The following is a 23,259-nucleotide window of genomic DNA, read 5'->3' as shown; positions in this document are numbered from 1 at the left end:
AAGTTTGAAAGATAAAAATCAAATATTTACTAACACAATGTTACAAAAACTGTATCTACACATAAAGCACCATTTAAGCAGATAAATACAAGTATTTTATATCTGACAGTTTAAATAAACATGCTTAAATCATATATCAGGTACATTATTAAAGAATACACAATTATATTATAATAAAGTGTGTATTTAGGTCTAAACGTATAACCTATAATGTTGTATAGATGCATGTTGGAATGTATTCACTTTTTGAATATACCAAATTCGGAAAAGACTAAATATACAGGCAATATTTTATTTAGGCACGATTATTGACTGAAAAGAAAACAGTTGAAATATTGTTGCTGTAAGTAGCAATTTTAAAAGCATATAAAACTATGGTACGTACATTGGAATCAGAATAAAAAGTGTATTTTAATGATAAAGTGTTTTCGAACAAAATGTGATATAGAATTTTTGAATCATTAATGATTATTATTATTATGTATAAACACAAAACTTTGAGCCAATTTTAGAATGGAAGCCTTAAAATTAATTACAAAATTCCAATCACTTTTATGTTATTTTGTAAGTTAATTGAGCCTGATAATATCTAGATATGTTTGCTAAGCAAAAATGAAATAAAATAAAACATGTTTTCACACAAGACATGGTAAAAATCCTAATGAACAAAATTTTGAATTTGATAAGGTGCATTCATACTTTGATAGTTGGTGTGAAGATGAGAATAAAATATTTATTGTCTTTATTAATAATCTCCTATGAAGACATACGATTTTTTTCACAATATATGTGTTGTATAGATTTGTCTTAAAATTATTTAATACAATAATAATTTAAACGAGCTGTAGTATTCACAATCAACAGTTTGATTTACAATATTTATAGCTTGTAACTTTTTTATAATCTTGATATAGTTATGTTATGGTGCAACATTGAATTGTTATATATAACAGTTGTTAACAATAAAAAAGTGATAACTGCACATAGCAAAGTTGTATTTTTTTGAAGTTATACTTCATTTGATGTTACTTTACAATACATTACGTCTTGTATCATTTTGTAATATTTTTTTGTTTTGTAATTAGTTTTACTGCAGTTTAACTCATACATTGATGCACATGCACTTTACACCAAATAAAAAGAAAGAAGTATAACGTCTTACGCGCTTACATAACACACGTTTTTTTTAATTTGCATTGATAACAGCAAACATGACAAGATACACTTCGTAAATTGAGAGTACACAATTTAATTGCAAATACACTAGATATGTTTGTGAAACAGTTAATATGAAACAATTACATCCATGAATTTGTGATAACGTTAGAGTCTTAAATAATTAAAGATCGTTTTCCCACTAAATAAATGTGATGACTGTATGGCATATTCCCCATACTTCTGCCTAAACAAAGTGACAAAACATAAGTAAATTAATGACCAGTCTCATAAATGTTCCCTCTAACACTCGGTGTCTATTCACATGTACCACAAACGCTCCACAACGACGATAACTATTGAGCGGACACAACTTCATGTTCAAAATCAACAGTGCAGTCGATATTGACTACATTGCAACTCTATCGCTAATAGACGTTTTTGTAGTTACAAGAAGCTACACAAACAATATTCACAGGTAACCACGGCATAACTAGCGCTGTGATATGGTGTCATCGTGGTACTTGTGTATAGGCGCTTAGTTTTCTTGACAAATAGAAGATATTTATATAATACATATTATCATTGTTTTACAATTACCACTAACCATGTTTCCATGCAAAACACTAATTAATCTTAAATATCAGCAAAAGAGATATAGTATAGAATAGATTTACATCAAAGGTAAACATAAAATTTAAACAGCTAAATACTTGACTCTGCAACTCTCTCCACATTTTAGTGAACTGAAAAGAAAAATCTTTAATTTATTAAGGACAATTTACACCTCGTGATATCTATGGTCTCTTTAAAAATTTTATAATTGATCATAATTAAGTAAGTACATCGATAGTTTATTTCCCACACTTGATCAGTAAAATACATTTAATCTGGATCGGATTAGTGTCTTTTACCTATCACGCAGGTTTCCACACGCGTGCAGATCTGCGCATGCATGCGATTAGCGTCCAATTCTTTCATGGATACTGCATAACTGGGAAGTATCTATTAAACCCGCGTGTCCCAACCTACGGTCCGCGAGTATATGTATGGGGGTCGACGGTGTCATCTCTGGACCATACATATACCGCTCATTAAATGCATAAGAGCCGCTTTACTGCTTTTTTCAACCACATACCTATGTGAAAAGGCATTCTCTACTCTTGTTTATGCGCCGCTACCCCTGAGGACTAAGCTGGAACGCCTCGGAAAAGTATGTCTCCCTTACCACACCCTTCTAAACGGAACACAGCAGAGCCTAACACTGCTGTTATTAGGCAGAAATAGGTGTGGCGGTGGTGCCGCCGGAGTCGAACCACATAAGGTTCTACCACCTAAAATTGTTAAAGTAAATAGGATTTATTATTATTATTATTGACTTACCTATGTGATTACATATTACAGAGACATGGAGTGGTGTCAGATTATGGAACATTTATTTTCTTGTGCTAGATAATTTTTGTAATCTTGCTTTCAGACCACCTTCTTTCTTAGGTTGGGTAAGCGATTTTCGTTCTTCTTGCAACTTCTTTGTTTCTTTTAATCTGTAATAATTTAATTTGGAAATATAAGCATAAAAATCACATTCAAAATATTTTAGAGGCCCAATTGTAAATAGACTGACTCACTTTTCTTTTAAAGCTAATTGTTCCTCCTTTTTGAAAATGTCTTTAAAATCACTGCAAAACGGTATCCACAACGAGAAAAACTCTTTAGGCTCGCAGTCTTCCACTTTCCCGCATTTAGGGGAGTACTGGTAAAATTTCACAGTAGCTATGAACTTATTCCGACACTCCGTTAAATTTTCATTTTCAGTCTTAAGTTTTTCTTCAGCTGCATTCATAAAAGTAGTCATTTTGTCCTTAAATACATCAAGCCGTTTATTAGTTTCACCGGATGGCTCGTCCCCGTCGCCGCTGCGCGCCTCCTCGCAGTCTATGACCCGTTTCATTTTCTCCTTGCAACCTAGGAATATTGTTAATAAATTATAGAAAAAACTTAATTCAAATCTCATGTAAATAAGTGATGTAGTGGCAGTAGTTAATTAAAATTAAGTGGTAGGTATATAAAAAAACTGAACAAAATTATGGATTCTATGTGAATAATTTCTGTAATGTATTATGAATTATTTCTTAATAAAGTGTGACAAATAGCAAATTTTGTATCACAGTCAATTTTAACTGTTGTAAATAAGTAAATATTATAATCTTTATATCCAAAAAGTATTGTTAAAGGTTACTAAACTCTTTGGTACTGTTTTATGATTTATTCCTTCTTGTCAAATATTTAGTGAAATAAAGATGTGTCTGAGCTAAGAAAATAAGATTTTATTATTTAAAGTATTTCACGATCCTATATTTTAACATGGTAGCAGAGCGTGGTTAATAAAAAGAATAAGAATTTCAAGAAAAACGCAGTGTGATAAAAAGACGCGTGCAAGAAAGAAAATAAAAATTTGTTTAAATGCATGGAAAACGTTACTGTCATAAAAATGGCTAAACAAGCGAAGATTGAAGATATTATGATACCTATTTTTGATGGTGCAAACTACTCAAGCTGGAAATTCAGATTGTTAACTTTGTTGGAGTACAAAGAATGCAACGAGGCCGCCATTGTGAAAATGGAAAAAGCCGGCGCAGAATGGAAAAAGAAGGATCTTAAAGCAAGAACGATAATTATGAGTACAATCTCAGACAAACAATTGGATTATATCACCGATTGTAAAACAGCGTATGACATGCTAAGTAAGTTCGATAAGATATACCTAACACAGTCTACAGCCATGCAAATTATATGCAGAGCGAAAATAGAAGAGATTAAACTAAATAATTATGATACTATAGAAGACTTTTTCGTGGAGTTCGAGAAAACAATAAATGAGTTTAAAACGGCTGGAGGAAAAATAAATGAACCTGAGAAGTTAAGATACCTACTAAGAGCGCTTCCGCCAAGCTATAGTTATATTGGAGACTTTCTCGATGTAATTCCCGAAGAACAAAGGACAGTTGATTATGTATGCTCTAAAATAAAAGAGAAAAATATGTCTACTAGTGACTCAGATAAGAAAAATAATATGAGTACATTTACAACCAAAACTATGGCTCAATGCTTTGTATGTGGAAAGACTGGTCATCTCAAGAAGGACTGTTGGTATGCACAGAGATATAATCAAGGAGGTAGAGGTCAGCGAGGATCACAGAAAGGTTACAACAGCGGTGGATATTATAGAGGTCATATCCGAAGCAGAGGTCAAAAACATTTTAAGGGTCAAGGTCAGTCCAGTGGTAAATCTTCAAACAACTTTGCAGGAGAGTCATGGACAGCTCAAGTATGTAATTCGGAAATAAATCAGGTAACACAAGAATATGATAATGATGGTGAAATTAATTGGCTTTTAGATAGCGGGTGTACCGACCATATAATAAAAAATGATACATATTTTTATGATTTTATAGATCTGAAAAGTCCTGTTTATGTAAAACTGCCAGATGGTAACATGTTAAAAGCCACTAAAGTAGGCACTGTTAAAATTTATTTTAAAACCTATTACAATCTAAAGTATGTAGATTTAAAAAATGTTTATTTTGTTGAAGGCATTAAACAAAATTTGTTAAGCTTTTCAAAGATAACTAAAAGTTGCACTATAATAGCAAAAAATGAAAATGCAAAAATTTATAATGGTCGCAGAGAATTAATAGTTGTTGCTAATAAAATAAACAATTTGTATTCTATCAAAAGTTTTTTATGCAAAAGAGAAATGTATGCACATTCAATAACTTTGACTCAGAAAGAAAAATGGCATAGGGCACTTGGTCATGTTAATTTTCAGTATTTAAATAAATTGATAAATAATAAATTAGTAGATGGTTTGCCTGATAAAATTGAAAGCAAAGAAATGAAATGTTCAAATTGTATTCAAAGTAAAATGAGTAATGTGCCTTTTGAAAATAATAGAACAAAGACAACTAAAATTTTAGAATTAATTCATACTGATTTAAATGGTCCACATAATACGACTGGTTATGGTGGGGAGAAATATTTTCTTACATTTATCGATGATTATAGTAAATGCACAAGGATATTTTGTATTAAAAGTAAAGCTGAAGTTGCGAGTTGTTTCATAGAATTTGTAAATTTATTAGAAAATAAATTCAACCAAAGAATTAAGAAAATTCAGTGTGACAATGGTAGAGAATATTTAAATAAAGAGATTTACAATTTTATAAGGTATAAGGGTATAGAGTTATTACCATGTCCACCCTACGTTCATGAATTAAATGGAGTAGCGGAAAGATATAATAGATCTGCTATGGACATAGCTAGGTGTTTAATGAGAGAAGCTAAAATTCACAGAAGGTATTGGCCTGAATTTATTAAAACAGCAGCATATTTAAAAAATCGTACAATTGCAAATACGGTAGAAAATAAAACACCTTATGAGATATTTTTTAGAATAAAACCAAATGTTGAACATTTAAAAATATATGGAAGTAGAGTTTATGTTAGGGTTCCAGAAGTTTTAAGAAAAAGTAAATGGGATGATAAAGCACAAAAAGGTATTTTAGTAGGTTATAATGAAAATAGTTATCGAGTTCTATTAAATAACAAAATAATTAATGCTAGGCATGTACAGGTAATCGAAGAAAATACTGAACTAATTTGCTTAGAAAAACTAGATGATCCAAAAGATAAAGATTTAGAATTAGACCAAACTTTAAAAGAAATAGTAAATGAGGAAAGTGATGAAAAATATGAAGATGCGGAGGAGACTAATTCTAATAATACCTTGAAGGATCTTGTAGTTGATGATAGTTTAAATGATAATGGAGACAAGAATGTAGTAGAAAAGAGAAAGAGAATTCCAGTTTCTAGATATGGTAATCCAGTTTCACATTTTATATATGTTAACTATATTGATGCCAATGTACCTAATACTTTTGAGGAGGCGATGGACTCCAATGATTATAAACAATGGAAAATAGCAATGGACTCAGAAATAAATAGCATAAATAAAAATAATACTTGGCAAATTGTTGAAAAACCAAAAGATAAAAAGGTTATAGATGTTAAGTGGGTTTTCAGAAAGAAAAGCAACAATATTTATAAAGCTAGATTAGTTGTGAGAGGATTTCAGCAAAATGAATACATTGATAATGCTTACTCACCGGTAGGTAAAATGCAAACTTTGAAAATTTTATTGTCATACAGTTGTAAGAATAATTTATTTATTGAACAGATGGATGTAGAAACAGCTTTTTTAAATGCTTATGTAAAATCAGAAGTTTATATAAATCAACCGAAAGGTTATGAAATTGGCGACAATAAAGTTTACAAATTGAAAAAAGCACTCTATGGTCTCAAAGAAAGTCCTAAAGTATGGTACGAATGTTTTGATACATTTATTAAAACGTTGAATTTTGTTAGAAGTAACTATGATAACTGTTTATATGTTAATAGAGCAAGCAAAGATCCAATATATATATTAATATATGTTGATGATTTTTTAATTTGTTGTAAAAATAAAACTAAAATAGACGAGGTAAAAACTAGTTTAATGAAAAGATTTGTTATGAAAGACTTGGGTAAAGTTAAAAGCTATGTTGGAATAGATATTGATTATAGTGAGGATAAAGGTATAATGACTCTAAACCAAACAAAATATATTGAATCCTTGGCTGCAAAATATGATCTGCAAAATACTAAGTTATATGATACTCCAATGGAAACAAATTTAAAACTAGAACAAGCTAGAGAAATAGATGAAACTATTAAGTACAGAAATATAATAGGTGAATTGTTATATATTAGTACAGGCACAAGGCCAGATGTAGCGTACAGTGTTAATTATTTAAGTAGATACCAAAGTTGCTATAACGAAACACACTACAAATATGCAATGAGAATATTAAAATATCTTTATAATACTAAGGATCTAAGTTTAACTTATAATGATAATGTGAATACTGAAATATTAGATTGTATGGTAGATTCTGATTTTGCTGGAGATAATGTGGATAGAAAATCTACAACTGGTTTTATTATAAGATTGTATGGAAATTTAATTTATTGGAAATCACGTAAACAAAATACGGTAACTAAATGTTCAACTTTTGCAGAATATACTGCTATGTCAGAGGCAGTAACAGAAGTACTTTTTATTAGAAACTTACTAAGTGAGTCATTTGATTTAAAATTTTGTGATCCAATAAAACTGTATGTAGATAACTCAGGTGCAGTTGCAATAGCTAAGTACGGCAACTTTACAAAGAATTCGAAGCACATCGAAGTGCAGTATCATTATGTAAATGAGAACTATGAAAAGAAAATAATTGATATTGTAAAAATTAATACTAAATTTAATTTGGCAGACATATTAACTAAAAGTTTAAATAAGGCAAGTTTTTTGAAGAACAGGTTAGAGTTAAGATTGATTTAGATATGTTATTAGTATGTAATAGTTATGTTATGAGATTATAAATTTAAGGAGGCGTGTTGTAAATAAGTAAATATTATAATCTTTATATCCAAAAAGTATTGTTAAAGGTTACTAAACTCTTTGGTACTGTTTTATGATTTATTCCTTCTTGTCAAATATTTAGTGAAATAAAGATGTGTCTGAGCTAAGAAAATAAGATTTTATTATTTAAAGTATTTCACGATCCTATATTTTAACATTAACATTTAAAGAATTTATATTTCAACAACTAAGCAACTTTGATGGGTTTGATTACGCCTGGGTTGGTTCCTATTACACAAACAAATGTATGGATTTTAGGCAAGTCTTTTTTTTTCTATGTAACATCACTAATACTTGGTGGTGTCATATGGACTAGAGATTCCATATGATACCACCAGTGGTGTCGTTTTGGTGGTGTCAAGTGGAATGATAGAAAGTATTTAGGCTTGTCAATATGACGACATTATCATTTCCTAGATTTAATTTATCGTCTGCACAGTTATCAGCGTCTCAGACAACATGGCCGACAGCAGTATTTTATACTTTTTATTGAAAATATAATAAATCATTTTTTTTTAAACGGGACCCACCTTTAGAGAATCCTTTTAATATATTGTTTTTACTTAAATCATTTATAGTGACTTTTTAATACCCTCATCATGCGTATTACATAAACCGAGAGCGGTCAATCTCACCCTTGAGCTGGTTAGCGAGCGCGGCGAGGTGCGCGGCGACGTCCGCGAAGTCGATGGCGGCGGCGCGCGCCACGTCGCCCGGCTCCGGCACGGGCAGCGCGCACGCCGCCGCCAGCGCGCCGCCGCGCGCGCGCGCGTACGTGCGCACTATGAAGTGCAGCAGCGTCACGTGGGACTGCTTCGACTGCGCACAACAAATATATTCCTTTACTAGCTGCTAGCTGACCCGGCAAATGTCGTGTTGCCATACGAATAAATAAATGTTAAGTGAACAACTCTTATCACTTAGGGGTATGAAAAATAGATAGTAGCCGATTCTCAGAGATCTGTATCAAATTTGGTGAAAATCGGTAAAGCCGTTTTGGAGGAGTACGGTAACTAACAATGTGACACGAGAATTTTATATATAAGATAATATAACTAGCTTTTATGCACGGATTAGTTCGCGATCAAAAATAGATCGCATCGTGGTATAGTCCACGTCAAACTTCTAATCCGCTCTGGAGGTGTTGCGCGCAGGTCTAATTACCATATACTCCGTAACATAAGGGCATACTAACGCAGCTCTGTATAGTCAGCGCGAATCTGCTAGTCCGCTCTGAATATAGAAATGAGTCGATTCGCCATAGCAAATTGTATGACTACACCTGCTCGCAACAACATCAGAGCGGATTAGCAATTTGGCGCGGACCATATCTATGGGCGACAGCGGGCAACGGACGGGTGCCAGAGGGATCCCGCGGTGTCTTCGTCCCGCTATTATCTACAATTTGCTATTGCGATGCAACTCGTTTCCAAAGGTACCCAAGTATCATTATAGTCGGTTAAATTAAGGCGTGTACAATTAAGCAAATAAATTCACATTCGTATTAATAATTTCAGTTAAAATATTGAAGTAACGAACGAGCATGCAGTCCACGATATGGATACTGCCACCCATAGACATCTGTACTCAACCCCAACAAGACTACATTCCTATCTGCGGTATAAGTTCATCTTTTTTGATGTGAAACATCTATAGCCGCACGTAAAACCGATTTCTGGCGTGGCGACGCATGCTATACCATGGTATATATATACAGTCTATATGCAGTAGTGTGTACGGTGTGGCGACGCGTCGCCATGCGCAATCGACTGTGCGGTTCTCTCTCACTCGATTAATGAAAATAAATGTTTATTCAATAAATAGTCATCGTTATCTGGAAAAAAATCGTAATATTTTATTTTATCATTATGACATATTTAGTTCCTATCATAATATATTCTTTTCTGCATATTACTTTTACAAAATAATGTCGATGTTTCACATCTGCCAGGCGTCCCGTGACGGCTCACATTATTTTCATAACTGAACTAAATTTAATATATTCAAATGAACGACATATATTAAAGTGATAAACAGTTATTTGTATAAAAAAACGATTTGTACATAACTGTTTGAAAATTAACAAGTGTACATTTATCAATGTTACGTGATGAGTAATAATTATAATAAATTATTATTTATTCAGTGATTACCTTCACATCTTTTAATTTTGAAAGAATCTCCAAACCAAAGCCATCCGCTTGTCCCCTCTGACCGTTCCCGCCGTTCATGTAGTTGCCAAGAGTCAAAATTATCGCAAACAATTGCTTCAGAGGTTCACTCGTCATGAGAAACTAAAATTAAAATTATTTTACATTTAAACAGGAGAAATAAACAACTTCATAAATTTTCTTAACAGACTTTATATACCTAATATTAAAATGATCATCTTTCAAAAATTTGAATTATGTAAGTGACAACATTATTTTTATGATTGTTAATTGTATTTTTAATTTTAATGTCCTTACCTCACAAGTATGTTTCAAATTATCTAATTTGTGCATCGTTGTATTAACGCTATCTTCAAAGTCGGCTTGAAACATGAAGCACGAAATTCGCTCTGCAAAATTTGGTATTCCGGACAAATCATGCAAGAATGACTCAGGTTTATCTAATGGAATATCAGGCTTGTTTCTTAAATGTTCCTTTATTAACGACAATTCTTCTTCTGTTGCACGCTGGAAAAAAATGGTAATGAATAAATTTATGAGATCTTATAATCGATGTATTTATACGAAATACTTTTCTCATACAATTATATACCTTACCAACTCATAAATCTGTTGCAACGCTTCTAAACTCACGACTGACGTATCAAAATTGTATATGGCGTTCTCAATTTCCGAGAATTCCACGTGTAAGCTCTGCGCGAGAATGCCAACGTTTTGTGATCTTTTGCTATCTAATATTTTTACTGGCTGAATTTTGGTTTTCACTTCAACTTTTTTCTTCACTGGGGCTTTAACTACTTGTCTAGAGAAAAGGTCCGTAAATTCGTCTATGTTGTCTAATTTTGTCTCCTCGATTTCAAGCCACAGAGGTTTCAGTTTCGATGCATCTGCTTCCCCTTGGTTCGTTGGCGGTAACGGCGCTGCTAGTATTCGAGTCCAATATAATGGTTTCATTGGAGCTGCTGGTTTTACAGGAGTTTTTCTTAAAGCTGAAAAACAGATTTCATACCATATTTTAATTACAAAGTACCTTATAGTGCATATAATGTCATGTTACACAATTAAGTCAAATAATTTTTCATTCAAAATTAATGCTACGAATATACTTACTAGCCCTTTGCATATTCCAGCCTCCAGCTGGAGGTGCTGGAAAAGGAACTGGTCCAGAACTAGGTGGATTAGCAGGTGGTGGTGGTGGTATAGCTTCATTTGAACCGAGCATCGGTGGTGGGGGCGGGGTTACGCCGGGGATCGGTGGGGGCGGCGGACCAGCACCGCACACTGGCCCCATACCCGACATCGGAGGGGGAGGTGGCGCCATTCCCGGCATCGGAGGGGGAGGTGGGCCCATTCCGGGCATTGGAGGAGGAGGTGGGCCCATTCCGGGCATTGGAGGCGGTGGTGGTCCCGTTCCGGGCATTGGAGGTGGCGGCGGGCCCATTCCTGGCATCGGAGGCGGTGGTAGATCCATTCCTGGCATTGGAGGTGGTGGTGGACCCATTCCGGGCATTGGGGGTGGCGGTGGACCCATTCTGGGCATTGGGGGTGTTGGGGCACCTAATTCTGGCATTGGGGGTGGTGGTGGACCCATATCTGGCATTGGAGGTGGTGGTGGACCTATTCCTGCCATTGGAGGGGGTGGTGGCACTGAAGAATCCGCACTGGGTAGTGATGGGGGCGACTTGGGTGGTTGCTGTGACTTATTGTCTGGATCTATTATTGTCGTAATTGATTCAGTCTCAAACTTAGGCTTTGTACTTAAAGTAAGATTAGATTCATGTTGACTGGTTATTAAGTCTGCAGGGGTCCCAGGCATTGGGGGCGGAAGTGGTGGCATTCCTGGGAGAGGAGGGGGCGGATGGGGTGTTGGTTGGCATACCAGTGTAGTTCCAGACTTGTCTGGTAAGGAAGCTGGCTGTAAATTATTCTCAGTGGAAATAGCCTCTTGGAAATCTTCTATTCGGTTGTGTGGTAGTGATGTGAATTTTTGTTTAGACTCAGCAATATTATAATTAGATGAGTCTGATGCTGAAACGTTTACAGATTGAAGTGATGGAGACGTAGCTGATTCAGAAGGTGCAGAAATCTTGTAATATAAGACTTGAGTATTAGAACTATAATCATTTGTTGCATTGTTAAGCATCATATTATGTGTACCAATTACATTTAAGGAACTATCTGTATGAGAAGTTATTAATTCATTAGTAGTGCTAAGGAATGAGGCATCCGATGAGCTGTCATAGTTTGTATTATAATCTCCAGAACTTTTTGTTAAATCATTTTGTATTTCACTATCTTGTGTATCTTTAACTAATTTAATATGACCTACTTCAATATTATTTTCTGGTAATTCATCCTTTCTGAATTGTTTATTGCAATCTCTACTTTTATTTAATTTACAATAGTTTTCTATTTTCTCAGATCTAATTTCACTTTTGCATTCAACACTTTTATTTATCACTTCATTATTTTGAGTATATCTACTTAATTCTAAACTAGTATCAGTAATTACATTTGTTCTTAAGGGGGCATCATATTTAGATGCATTTATCACAGGTTTATTAGTTGGCTTATCTAATTCTTGCGCAATATCCCATGTTTGCACTTCTCTGTTGACTAATTCAATTTTGCCTTTATTTTGTATGTCATTGGGTGGTGAGGCAAAATTCTTGTATACATTTTGGTTGTTTTCAAAATTTTTCACTCTATATTGTTCTAATTGGTTCTCTAATTCTAAAAGTTTTTTTTTCAAATCTGATATAACAGTTTTGGCTTCAACAATGTCATTTACATTGTCAGTATTGTTTTTGCTAGGGTGCTGATTTTCTTCAGATCTGTAAAAGTTCTGATCTTGTTTTGTTTGAAGGAAAGTGTCTTTATCAGGTGGCCATAAAGAAGTTTGAAGTTTCCCAGGTGTGATTGGCTGTGCGGGAGGCACCTCCATGTGAGCCCAATAATACATTAGATTAGGCTGGAATTAAATAAAATATTTATTGAACAATACAAATAGTAAATAATAATAAATAATAAAAAATAGATTTACAGTGCAGTCAAAAGATAAAATTAAGTCAATTAGTTATTTACATCCCAATAAAGTAATCGTCCATTTGCTATTTCTATTGACACAAATATTGTTATTACCTCATGTTTTGGCAATGAAGAAAAACTTTCAGAGGATGTAGAACATTCCGATTTTGTATCTGAAGCTCCCCCACCACATTCAGGTGCATTGGCAACAAGAAGATTAAGAATTAAGGTCTTAATTTTTTGTAAAAATATGCAAATCCAATATTGCTAGAGTTGATGGAGATGTGGACGATATAATGATATGGAATTCCATTTAGATGTCTACTCCAGCCAGTTTTTTGCCTTTCGAAACATTAAGTAGTGGGTGTTAAAAGCTAGTCACATTAACCAACTAACCTTGAAAACGACTTCCGGAGGGGCATCCTTATCAGGTATCTGCCGCAACACGCCGGCAGCCAGCAAATAAGTGCAATACTGGATACCTATTGCTTTCAGATCTTGTGCATTCAATACGTTCTTCACTGGACTGTTATCGGCGAATGATGACAGAAACCAATTTAGTAGCATTTGACCTGAAAAAATAAACAAATACCTCAAAAATCTAATGACCAAAAAGAAAACTGTTCATCTTAAATATACAGGTATTGTATTTACTCAAAAAACAGATGTATTAAGCAAATTATGAAATAAATTGCTTTCAATTTACAAAATAAACACATGACATTTTTAATTTTGATGACAGACTGGCTTGACGTGTGTGACGTATGTCACGTATGTAATTTGTTTATGCGATTATTTACGTTAAATTATTCAGACTTACAAAAGAGTCAAATGCTTCATCAAGTGTACAGTCTATAACTATAAGGAAAGTCAATTTCTCTGAGAAAATACTGTTTATAAATATACTGTACAACTACTACAATACCTATTGTAAATTTAGGTGTCCGTGAAACTAGCACAGCATTTGCCAGCAGAGCACTAAAAAATGAGAGTTCTATTCGCATGCACATGAGTTCTATAGTTCCTGATAGTTTTCAGGAATAGTTCTGGAGATTTCACGGAGATAAAGCAGAATGAAATAATGCTCTGCTAACTTCACACAGCAGAGCATTTTCTACAAAATTGAAAAAAAAGCTATTGATTAGTGTAATTAGCTAATATCTGGAGTTCCTAATAGTTTTCAGTGATAGTTCTCGCGAAATAAACTTAAAAAATAATTTATCGATAAAATAAATTGACAAAAATTTAACCAAAAAAAATCTGCAAAAAGGTTATTTAAAAGTGGAACCTCGTCGATTTTGCAAAACCTAGTAATAAAATGATACATTTGTACAATAACTGACCCAGGAACTCACACTAAAGTGCCAGCACAGCTTACTAGAATAGTACAAATCGGAAAGATTTTCGACAAAACTTTTTTTAATATTATTTTCACGTAACCAGGGGGAAGGAACTCAGCGGTTTTACATAGGCTAGTAATATGGCTACAATTTAAAAATATAACCAATCCTAGAACTCACACTAAAGTGCCAGCAGAGCATACTAGAATAACAAAAATCGGATGGAGTTTCGACAAATATTTTTTTTTAATTATTTCCACGTAACCAGATAGCGGCAACTCATCGGTTTAATATAGACTAGTAACAAAGCTACAATTTAAAAATACAACCAATCCCAGAACTCTCACTAAAGTGCCAGCAGAGCATACTAGAATAACAAAAATCGGATGGATTTTCGACAAATATTTTTTTTTCAATCATGTCCACGTAACCTGATGGCAGGAACTCATCGATTTTATGTAGACTAGTAACAAAGCTACAATTTAAAAATATAACCAATCCCAGAACTCACACTAAAGTGCCAGCAGAGCATGCTAGAATAACAAAAATTGGATGGATTTTCGACAAATATATTTTTACAATCATGTCCACGTAACCAGATGACGGGAACTCATCGGTTTTATGTAGACTAGTAACATAACTACAATTTAAAAATATAACCAATCCCAGAACTCACACTAAAGTGCCAGCAGAGCATACTAGAATAGCAAAAATCGGATAGATTTTCGACAAATATTTTTTTTCAATCATGTCCACGTAACCAGATGGCGGGAACTCATCGGTTTTATGTATACTAGTAACATAGCTACAATTTAAAAATACAACCAATCCCAGAACTCACACTAAAGTGCCAGCAGAGCATACTAGAATAACAAAAATTGGATGGATTTTCGACAAATATATTTTTACAATCATGTCCACGTAACCAGATGGCGGGAACTCATCGGTTTTATGTAGACTAGTATAATAGCTACAATTTAAAAATACAATCAATCCCAGAACTTACACTAAAGTGCCAGCAGAGCATACTAGAATAACAAAAATTGGATGGATTTTCGACAAATATATTTTTACAATCATGTCCACGTAACCAGATGACAGGAACTCATCGGTTTTATGTAGACTAGTAACATAACTACAATTTAAAAATATAACCAATCACAGAACTCACACTAAAGTGCCAGCAGAGCATACTAGAATAACAAAAATCGGCTGGATTTTCGACAAATATTTTTTTTAAATCATGTCCACGTAACCAGATGGCGGGAACTCATCGGTTTTATGTAGACAAGTAACATAGCTACAATTTAAAAATATAACCAATCCCAGAACTCACACTAAAGTGCCAGCAGAGCATGGTAGAATAAAAAAAATCAGATGGATTTTCGACAAATATTTTTTTCAATCATGTCCACCTAACCAGGTGGCGGGAACTCATCGGTTTTATATAGACTAGTAACATAGCTACAATTTAAAAATATAGCGAATCCCAGAACTCACACTAAAGTGCCAGCAGAGCATACTAGAATAGAGAAAATCGGATGGATTTTCGACAAATATTTTTTTTTCAATCATGTCCACGTAACCGGATACAATTATTGTTGGCTACTGGCTACAATTATTTGTTGAAAATCCATCCGATTTTTGCTATTCTAGTATGCTCTGCTGGCACTTTAGTGTGAGTTCTGGGATTGGTTATATTTTTGAATTGTAGCTATGTTACTAGTCTACATAAAACCGATGAGTTCTCGCCATCTGGTTACCAGGACGTGATTGAAAAAAAAAAAATTGTTGAAAATCCATCCAATTTTTGTTATTCTAGCATGCTCTGCTGTCACTTTAGTGTGAGTTCTGGGATTAATTATATTTTTTAATTGTAGCTATGTTACTAGTCTATATAAAACCGATGAGTTCCCGCCATCTGGTTACGTGGACATGATTGAAAAAAAAATATTTGTCGAAAATCCATCCGATTTTTGCTATTCTAGTATGCTCTGCTGGCACTTTAGTGTGAGTTCTGGGATTGGTTATATTTTTAAACATTAGCTATGATACTATTCTACATAAAACCGATGAGTTCTCGCCATCTGGTTACGAGGACAAGATTGAAAAAAAATATTTGTCGAAATTCCATCCGATTTTTGTTATTTTAGTATGCTCTGCTGGCACTTTAGTCTGAGTTCTGGGATTGGTTATATTTTTTTATTGTTGCTATGTTATTAATCTATATAATACCGATGAGTTCCCGCCATCTGGTTACGTTTATATGATTGAAAAAAAATATTTGTCGAAAATTCATCCGATTTTTGCTATTCTAGTATGCTCTGCTGGCACTTTAATGGGAGTTCTGGGATTGGTTATATTTTTAAATTGTAGCTATGTTACTAGTCTATATAAAACCGATGATTTCCCGCCATCTGATTACGTAAAAATAATTGAAATAAAATATTTGTCGAAATTCCATCCGATTTTTGCTATTCTAGTATGCTCTGCTGGCACTTTAGTGTGAGTTCTGGGATTGGTTGTATTTTTAAATTGTAGCTATTATACTAGTCTACATAAAACCGATTAGTTCTCGCCATCTGGTTACCAGGACATGATTGAAAAAAATATATTTGTCGAAATTCCATCCGATTTTTGCTATTCTAGTATGCTCTGCTGGCACTTTAGTGTAAGTTCTGGGATTGGTTATATTTTTAAATATTAGCTATGATACTAGTATAAATAAAACCGATGAGTTCCCGTCATCTGGTTACGTGTAAATAATTTAAATAAAATACTTGTCGAAAATCCATCCAATTTTTGTTATTCTAGCATGCTCTGCTGTCACTTTAGTGTGAGTTCTGGGAATAATTATATTTTTTAATTGTAGCTATGTTACTAGTCTATATAAAACCGATGAGTTCCCGCCATCTGGTTACGTGGACATGATTGAAAAAAAAAATATTTGTCGAAAATCCATCCAATGTTTGTTATTCTAGCATGCTCTGCTGTCACTTTAGTGTGAGTTCTGGGATTAATTATATTTTTTAATTGTAGCTATGTTACTAGTCTATATGAAACCGATGAGTTCCCGCCATCTGGTTACGTGGACATGATTGAAAAAAAAACATTTGTCGAAAATCCATCCGATTTTTGCTATTCTAGTATGCTCTGCTGGCACTTTAGTGTGAGTTCTGGGATTGGTTATATTTTTAAATATTAGCTATGATACTATTCTACATAAAACCGATGAGTTCCCGCCATCTGGTTACATGGACATGATTGAAAAAAGTATTTGTCGAAAATCCATCCGATTTTTGCTATTCTAGTATGCTCTGCTGGCACTTTAGTGTGAGTTCTGGGATTGGTTATATTTTTAAATTGTAGTTATGTTACTAGTCTACATAAAACCGATGAGTTCCTGTCATCTGATTACGTGGACATGATTGTAAAAATATATTTGTCGAAAATCCATCCAATTTTTGTTATTCTAGTATGCTCTGCTGGCACTTTAGTGTGAGTTCTGGGATTGGTTGTATTTTTAAATTGTAGCTATGTTACTAGTCTACATAAAACCGATGAGTTCCCGCCATCTCGTTACGTGGACATGATTGAAAAAAAATATTTGTCGAAAATCCATCCGATTTTTGCTATTCTAGTATGCTCTGCTGGCACTTTAGTGTGAGTTCTGGGATTGGTTATATTTTTAAATTGTAGTTATGTTACTAGTCTACATAAAACCGATGAGTTCCCGTCATCTGGTTACGTGGACATGATTGTAAAAATATATTTGTCGAAAATCCATCCAATTTTTGTTATTCTAGCATGCTCTACTGGCACTTTAGTGTGAGTTCTGGGATTGGTTATATTTTTAAATTGTAGCTTTGTTACTAGTCTACATAAAACCGATGAGTTCCTGCCATCAGGTTACGTGGACATGATTGAAAAAAAATATTTGTCGAAAATCCATCCGATTTTTGTTATTCTAGTATGCTCTGCTGGCACTTTAGTGAGAGTTCTGGGATTGGTTGTATTTTTAAATTGTAGCTTTGTTACTAGTCTATATTAAACCGATGAGTTGCCGCTATCTGGTTACGTGGAAATAATTAAAAAAAAATATTTGTCGAAACTCCATCCGATTTTTGTTATTCTAGTATGCTCTGCTGGCACTTTAGTGTGAGTTCTAGGATTGGTTATATTTTTAAATTGTAGCCATATTACTAGCCTATGTAAAACCGCTGAGTTCCTTCCCCCTGGTTACGTGAAAATAATATTAAAAAAAGTTTTGTCGAAAATCTTTCCGATTTGTACTATTCTAGTAAGCTGTGCTGGCACTTTAGTGTGAGTTCCTGGGTCAGTTATTGTACAAATGTATCATTTTATTACTAGGCTTTGCAAAATCGACGAGGTTCCACTTTTAAATAACCTTTTTGCAGATTTTTTTTGGTTAAATTTTTGTCAATTTATTTTATCGATAAATTATTTTTTAAGTTTATTTCGCGAGAACTATCACTGAAAACTATTAGGAACTCCAGATATTAGCTAATTACACTAATCAATAGCTTTTTTTTCAATTTTGTAGAAAATGCTCTGCTGTGTGAAGTTAGCAGAGCATTATTTCATTCTGCTTTATCTCCGTGAAATCGCCACAACTATTCCTGAAAACTATCAGGAACTATAGAACTCATGTGCATGCGAATAGAACTCTCATTTTTTAGTGCTCTGCTGGCAAATGCTGTGCTAAGTTCACCAACATTAAATTTAGAAGGAAAAATGGATTTTAAATTATACAGAATATATTTAAATAATAATAAAATAAAAACTATTTTAAAAAGTGCTGTATCGAAATGTTTGATGGAGATGAAATTGATTTAATGAAGTCCGATTTTAACACGGTGTCTGACGTTAATGTCTGAAGTTAAGTTGTTTAATCATAGACTTGAGATACAGGTCTGTGTGTATATATAAAAGGAAGAAGTACAGAAGAGGCTGGACACGAACGTATTTCAATGGGACGTAGGTCCCATAATAGCACTACCATATTATGTAAACTTGAACCTTACTTGAATGTATATACTTGAAATTTAAAATGCTAACATGCACTTTATAGCGCCTATTAGAATCTTTATCAAGAACGTTAAACAGACATATGTAAAAATATGTATTTTTGCTTGCATATTATATTAGGAGTTATCGTATTGTTATATAAATAGCAATAATACTTGTTACTCATCCATAGCTATTGTTCAATACTAAAACTTGTAAATTATATCTATTTGTTTAATCGGCGGTGCATTACCTATGCAGTGTCGTTACTTACTTTGTAATATTCGATATAGTTTCAATGTATCCCATATGATTATCTCGTATAACGGCTTATTTTCACTATGGAAATTAATCTTAGTAAACACTTCGCCGGATCTAAAATCGCACTGAGTTTTGATTCGCTGATAGTCATTATTAAGAGCCATTATTATAAAACGAAACCACTGTTTTTTCTTCTTAATAGTAAACACTAGGATTTTTTTGGGCACATATACAAGAGATCTATTACTTTTAACAAGTTTCGTTTTAGGCTTTAATTTGTTTTTACTTCTGATACGCGATTTTTGATCAAAAGGAGTCCCTTCTTCAAAGTGCACTCCTAAGATGGTTACAATGTCTTGTATTCCTTTCTTGGTGGTCCGATACTTGTTAAGAAATTCCACATAATTGAACTGAGCGACTGTAGTATTTGTAAAGTTAACACGATTGGTCGATAACTGCATTTTGTATTATGCAAAACAGTCAAACTATACAACACAATATTAAAAGTCACGTATACACTACACTTGCCGCTAATATCTTTACTGAGTTAAACGATTAAAACAAGATAAGACACGGCCATTGTAGTTATCTATTTAAATTGCTAATAAAAGATAAGTGTCTTATCAGAACGTTCATTCACCTACTTCCAGGCGCCATTAAAATAGGTAAGCAGAAGGAATAATAATGTCAGCCAGCCTAGAGAAAGACCTAGAGACCTAATTAAAACGCCAATTTATACAAAATGATTCGTCGATTAATAAGTATTTTTTGATATTCCATTTTTTAATATAATTAATGACTGTTTTATAGATACACAATATATAATTCGTGGTCGTTCGAGCGTGGTTTGTCAGTGTAGCGTAATATGTAGAATATATTTACCTGATAACAGACAGGCACTTTATTACTTAATTTACACACAATATAGATAGACGAACCTTCAAATTTCTCATAAAGCTGAAAGTCCAATTTCTGCGGTACGAACTTTGGCCGGACCACTCTGTTCTCGGTGAGCTGGTCGAGAGTGAGCGAGGCAACTTTTCTCAACACATTGGATTCTGACATCGGCGTGTCACTTAAACTGGAGGGACGTCGATCCTTTTCTGGAATGTTAAAATATGGCTTGATTTGAGAAGTCTCATAATATAATGATGCTAATACCGCACGATAGGTAATGGGTGATCGAGGTTTGGCCGAAGCTAGTCAAATAATAGTGATTTCAGATATTTCTTCAGAATGCGATCGTTTCTATACTTTTTGTGTTTATCAATAGCCCCCACAATAAAAAGCCCCATTAAAATACATAATTCCAAATACTTACTGTAAAGCAATTGTGCCAAATTAAGGATAAGGCAGGATTCTATAATAATGTATTACAACTTAGTCTTGGAGCGCAGCTATAATCTGTTATCAACTTAAGGTCAGGACACCTAACCTATTTTGCAACCTCAGACGCTACACGCTGCAGTGATCACATCATGACATGCAATTAATGCTAGTTTTCAGGTTCCAATATATTTATCAAAAGTAATTGTTTCTTATTAATTATTGTTCATCAATTTATCGTAAACTAAGTAGGTACATAATTATTTTGTTTCGCATTACTAGGTAACAGTAAATGATCTTTAAACACTAGAAATTCTATATCTTATGACCTTGCTTGTCAACTAGGGCACTAGGGAAAGATAAGCAAACTTGGTTTAAACTTTGAACTAAAAACTTCCGTTCCTAAATAGTCCGTCTTTACGTATGCGAATTCTTTTAAATTATCTGAAGACCCGTGTGTTCAAAGCAAAGCAGTAAAATGTTTGTAAAGTAGCTATAGGTATTTATTCCATTATTATTGGTAGATCTATTTATGCTTTGACTCCGGCGGCACCACGGCCACACTTTTTCCTAATAACAGCAGTGTGAAGCATTGCTGTGTCCTGGTTGTGGTAAAGGAGACATACTTCCCTGAGGTCTTCCAAGTCTACAGGAGTAGCAACGCATTTGAGGCCGACCTCAGATAGAGTGCAGAATGCAGATGTTCGTGAGGTGCAGTAGCAACTTACCATCAAGTGAACTAAATGCTCGTTTGTTACTACTATAGGTATTGTAAAAAATGATTTCATCATGTACCTATTTCGTTGCAAATGGCAGTAATTTATGTAGTGTTGAAAACATTATTAGGATGTCAATATTTTTATTCTACCGCAACAAAGCCTTGTGTTGAGAGGTTTTGCTTAAGGAAAATGAGGAAAAAATGCGTATTTAAAGAGCACTGTTGCTTTTGTAGCCCGCAGTTTGCAATCTGCAATTTGATTGTTCGCAGTGTGTTGGTGTGTGCAGGGAAAACATGTTATTTAAACAAGTGTAAGAACTGCGATAGCATCCTTTCGCACTCAGAACATTTGTGCGTATCATGTGTTATCAATTTTTCTTATGTCGTAGAGATATCGAATGTGTTCGAAGGTTTGTGATTGACATGTTTGCAATAGACGAGATTTTTTCCGTAGCCTTAACGTTCAATAAATGGATAATCTAACACAAACTTGGTGCTAGAATTTTATAGTACCCCTGTTTTTAGATGCTGTAAATATTTATGATTTTCGTTTTATTATTTGATCTACTATCGGTCTATCTCGATTGAAAGTTTTTGGAGTATTGTCACGCATAAAAATAATACGTTTATTAAATATTTAAATGTCGATAAAATTGCCTTTAAGACTTTATTTCAAAACCAAGATAAATAACTTCATGACATAACTTACCGTCGAGTATAGTAAGAGATGGTTCACAGGTAGTTACAGGAGGTAGTTCAACTTTTCTGTGCCTGGATAGGGTAAACGAGGTTTGACCTGGACACGCTTTCAACCGGTTATCCAGGAACTCATGGTTACATTCATGAGTTAAGCGATCGGAGGGCTCTTCCTTTAATCTCGAAATTATAGCGCCCATTCCCCTTTCACTATCATCTCTGTCACTGTCGTCAAGTGTGTCAGATTTTATTTGTTTTTCTTCAGTATTGTGTATCGACAACAATGAGGCAGCATCGTCGTGAGGCATGTCTGCGAGGTCGGCGCGGGCGGCGGGCGTGCGCGGCGCGTGCTGCGCGGGCGCATCTGCCGGCGGCGCGAGGGTGCGCGGGGGCTCGTCGTGCGCGCTGTCGCTCTCCGCGGAGTAGTAACACAGGTTGAGCTCGACGGCGAGCGGCGTGAGGGGGTCCGTGAACACTGACTCGGAGGTAGAGTCGTTGGCGGGCGAGGCGACCTGCGCCGGCGGCGGCGGCGCGGCGGGCGACTGGTCGCGGGTCGGTGACCGCCGCGGCGAGTGCTCCTCCGGCTCGCACCTGGTCACCGTTACCTCCGACTGCACACTCGCCGACTCCGCGCCCCCCTCTTCGCGTAACGATGTTTTGAACACGCACTCGACCGTATCGTTATCGGATGCTTCGATCAATTCATTGTTATCGGAATCTGGCGTTTTATCGAATTCTCTGTCGGTCGTCTCCCGTTTAACGTTGCTCTTTTTTCTTGAATGTTTTTTGCTCTCCCTCCCTGGCCCTTTTCTGTTTAAGTTTCGCATGAAGTGTTTACTTCTTGACGGAGATTTTCCGCCCTTAATTTGTTTCTCATTTGCTTGAATATTCCCCATTTTTAACACTTAATTACTATATAAATACTATATTATCCTATAGGTATTCATATAACGTAATAACTACGGTTGTTTAAATAAATCCTAATGCGTTACATGTAAAATGAATAACGAGAGTACTGAA

The 23,259-nt window shown here is 34.5% G+C and overlaps 1 protein-coding gene across 3 annotated transcripts; it reads right to left on the bottom strand.

Annotated features, from left to right (window-relative positions):
* Nucleotides 1–3: 3 nt before the first annotated feature.
* capu (formin protein cappuccino) lies at nt 4–23,259 on the bottom strand. Of its 3 annotated transcripts, XM_073083200.1 has the most exons (12): nt 22,253–23,255; nt 20,438–20,602; nt 13,267–13,442; nt 10,954–12,814; nt 10,441–10,832; nt 10,141–10,350; nt 9,826–9,966; nt 8,445–8,491; nt 8,308–8,342; nt 2,784–3,120; nt 2,539–2,699; nt 4–1,901 (listed from the first exon to the last, which is right to left on the bottom strand). In XM_073083200.1, exons 1-11 carry the CDS (start codon nt 23,133–23,135, stop codon nt 2,591–2,593), a joined length of 4,356 nt encoding a protein of 1,451 aa, XP_072939301.1. In that variant the 5' UTR covers nt 23,136–23,255; the 3' UTR covers nt 4–1,901; nt 2,539–2,590. The 3 variants fall into 3 exon arrangements, with proteins under 3 accessions (XP_072939301.1, XP_072939300.1, XP_072939302.1); XM_073083199.1 differs by having other exon boundaries at nt 8,308–8,491; XM_073083201.1 differs by lacking the exons at nt 4–1,901; nt 2,539–2,699 and having other exon boundaries at nt 2,955–3,120; nt 8,443–8,491; nt 22,253–23,259.

This window comes from Epargyreus clarus, unplaced genomic scaffold (genome assembly GCF_041222505.1).
Source record: "Epargyreus clarus isolate Ecla_fem2 unplaced genomic scaffold, WU_Ecla_fem_2.2 ptg000018l, whole genome shotgun sequence".
In the NCBI taxonomy this organism is placed as follows: domain Eukaryota; kingdom Metazoa; phylum Arthropoda; class Insecta; order Lepidoptera; family Hesperiidae; genus Epargyreus; species Epargyreus clarus.
The sequence above is the reverse complement of the archived record's forward strand: the minus strand, read 5'-3'. Positions and strand labels throughout refer to the sequence as shown.